Source organism: Equus quagga, chromosome 5 (genome assembly GCF_021613505.1).
Source record: "Equus quagga isolate Etosha38 chromosome 5, UCLA_HA_Equagga_1.0, whole genome shotgun sequence".
Lineage (NCBI taxonomy): Eukaryota > Metazoa > Chordata > Mammalia > Perissodactyla > Equidae > Equus > Equus quagga.
In genome coordinates, this window is record NC_060271.1 from 67,548,138 (window position 1) to 67,551,024 (window position 2,887).

Genomic DNA, 2,887 nt, shown 5'->3' on the forward strand with positions numbered 1-2,887 from the left:
CCTGGCCACCCGCGCCCGGCCCGGCCCGGCGCCCCTCCCTCCCGCTCGCCCGCCCGCCCGGCCGCTCCGCTCTCCGCCGCGGCGGCCGCAGCAACAAAGTTTGACAGGGCGTGGCCCGGCGGGAAGCGGGCCCGGCGGGCCGGGCCGGGGCGGGGGCGGCGCGGCTCGGCTCGGGCCCCTCCGGCTGCGCCGAGCCCAGCGCTCCCCAACTCGCCGCCGCCGCCGCCTGCTCCGCCGGGGCGTCCCAGCGCCTGGCCCGCCGGGGAGGGGCGAGCGGGGAAGGAAGGAGGGACCGCCGGGCTGGGCAGGGGGGCCGGAGGGAGGAGCCCCGGCTGCAAGCTGACACCCGCGCGCCTCGCGGAACCGGGAGAGCTCCGGCGCGCACACACTCGCATTCACACTCGCACGCCGCTCGCTCACACCTTCCGGGGGCCGCGCCTCCCCGCAGCGCGCGCCGCCCTCGCCCGCAAACTCGCCCTCGCCCTCTCCGCAGCGCCGCACCCCGCACCCGCGCGACCTTACCCCCTCCCTCGAGCGGACGGCTGCAGTCCCGCCCCCACCGCTAGGCATCCCCTAACTTTCTTCCGAAGAACCCCCAGAACTCCGCAGCGGTTCCACACCCCCTCCCACCGTATCCGCGCGCTGGCGGGCCGCACTGCCCCCTGCGGGAAAGCCTCGGACACGCAGACCGGCCGGGGACACTCTCGCTGCCTGGAGTACCTCGGAGCGCGGGATCCCTCCTGGCCTGGTAGTCCTCGCCCGATGCACCGGGCAGAGGATTAGGGAAATTGATGCCACCCCGGAATATGCCGGACAGCTTTCCGCTCCTCTGTGCTGTGGGGTTCCATCGTGTCCCCCGCGCTAGTCCATGTTTTCGACCTCGTTCAGAGTCACCCTCCGCTGAAATCCCAAAGATCACCTTCTCCCATAATTCCGGACTAGGTCCTTGATCGAATAACTCTTGGTCTTGGGTTCACAAAGGATTAGCATTTGGTTCGTTGCGAAGGAAAATTGTCTGCTCAGACCTCTGAAGCCGTTCGCAAAGCTGCCTCAGTAGCCAATGAGCATATGAAAAGTACACAACCAGCCTCATGCCTGAAGAAATGCCTGTTATATTCACATTGATAGCCTCCCTCTCCAAGTTTGAAAAAGTGGATCTTGTGTCATCCACAGTGGGGACCCATTATTGAGAGCATCCCTTTTCAAAGCAGCCTGGAAGGCAGTATGGCAGTATGGGAATAACTAAAACTATTTGAAACACAATCGGCAGAGTTTTCTCCAGCGATCCCCCCACACAGGGACAAAGTCATAGATACAAGGAAGTTCAAAGCAGCAGGGAGGTTGGTAAAATGAGTCGGGTTCTTTCTCACAGTGAGAGTAGGCAGCAACCAGCTCTCCAGAATGAGGCCCCTGCACGTGTGGATCCTTGTGATTTTGGAGAAACATCCTAAAATGAAAGACAGTATATATGGTGCTCACACTTTCATTTTTGTTTTAAAAAATTAAATACGGATATTTGTTCCTGCATAGAAAAATGTCTGATAAGATGCACACCAAATTATTGTCAATAAATATTTCTGGGAGAGAGCATAGGCAAGAGGACAGTTTTGCTTTCTACTGACTACATATTTTATTGTTTACACAAGCAGATATGCCTGATTTTTTTTTACGCAATTGATACATGAATACAGTCTCATAAAACTTTTTCAGACAACATAGATGTTATCAAGTAGTATCCTGAGTAAAAAGTAAAAATTCTTCTTTTCCCGCACCTCCCTCCAGTTAATCAGTGTTACTAGTTTGGTGTATATCCTTCCAGATATTTTCCTAGGCAGCTATGTACACATGTAAACACATATACAAATATTCAGATTTACTTTGATGTGAATAGAATTCTACTGTTCATGTTATTTGCATATTTCATTTTTATACTTTTTTAAAAGTTAGAAGGTTTTTTCCTGTGGTCTGTAAACATATGAAAAACAAATTGTATTGGTTTCCCACGGTTGCTGTAACAAATCACCCCAAACTTCGTGGCTTAAAACACCAGACATGCATTCTCTCACTGTTCTGGAGGCCGGAAGTCCGGAATGAGTTTCACTAAATCAAAATCAAGGTGTCGGCAGGCCCGTATTACCTCCTGAGGCTCTAGGAAGAGTATATTCCTTGCCTCTTCCAGCTTCTGGTCGCTGCCGGTGTTCCTTGCGATCTCATCACTTCGGTTTCTGCCTCTGTGGTCACATCACCTTCTCCTTTGTCTTTGTCAAATCTCTCTCTCTGCTTGCTTCTTATAAGGAAGGACACTTGTGATGTCATCTAGGGTCCACCCAGATAATCTTGGATAATCTCCCTACTCAAGATTCTTAACTTAATCACATCTACAAAGACCGCTTTTCCGTATAAGGTAAGATTCACAGGTCCTGGGGATGCGTATGAGAATATATCGTTGGGAGAGAGCCATTATCAGCCTACCACACCTATCATCCTCGAAGAAATGCAAATTGAAACAGCATAGAGGTAACATTTTTTATCCATCAGATTGGCAAAGGTAGAAAAGAATAGCAAGACCAACATTGGCCCCTGTGCTGAGAAACATACAGCTGGGCGTGCTGTTATGTAACATTTGTGAAGGGAGTTTGGCAATACCTATGAAAACCTTTAAAAGTGTAAAGCTGGGGCCGGCCCCGTGGCGCAGCAGTTAAGTTTGCACGTTCTGCTTCTCAGCCGCCCGGGGTTCGCCGGTTCGGATCCTGGGTGGGGACATGACAATGCTTAGCAAAAGCCATGCTGTGGTAGGCTTCCCACCTATGAAGTAGGGGAAGATGGACATGGATGTTAGCTCAGGGCCAGTCTCCCTCAGCAAAAAGAGGAGGATTGGCAATAGTTA

The 2,887-nt window shown here is 52.6% G+C and overlaps 1 protein-coding gene across 1 annotated transcript in view; it reads right to left on the reverse strand.

The window, feature by feature from the left end:
- Positions 1 to 570, reverse strand: part of TCF7L1 (transcription factor 7 like 1) — a 144,616-nt gene extending 144,046 nt beyond the window's left edge. The window contains exons 1-2 of the mRNA XM_046661825.1: positions 423 to 570; positions 50 to 300 (exon numbers count right to left, since the gene is read on the reverse strand). Coding sequence (XP_046517781.1) covers positions 50 to 300; positions 423 to 570 — 399 coding nt within the window. The remainder of the gene's footprint in view (positions 1 to 49; positions 301 to 422) is intronic.
- Between the last annotated feature and the right edge of the window lie 2,317 nt (positions 571 to 2,887).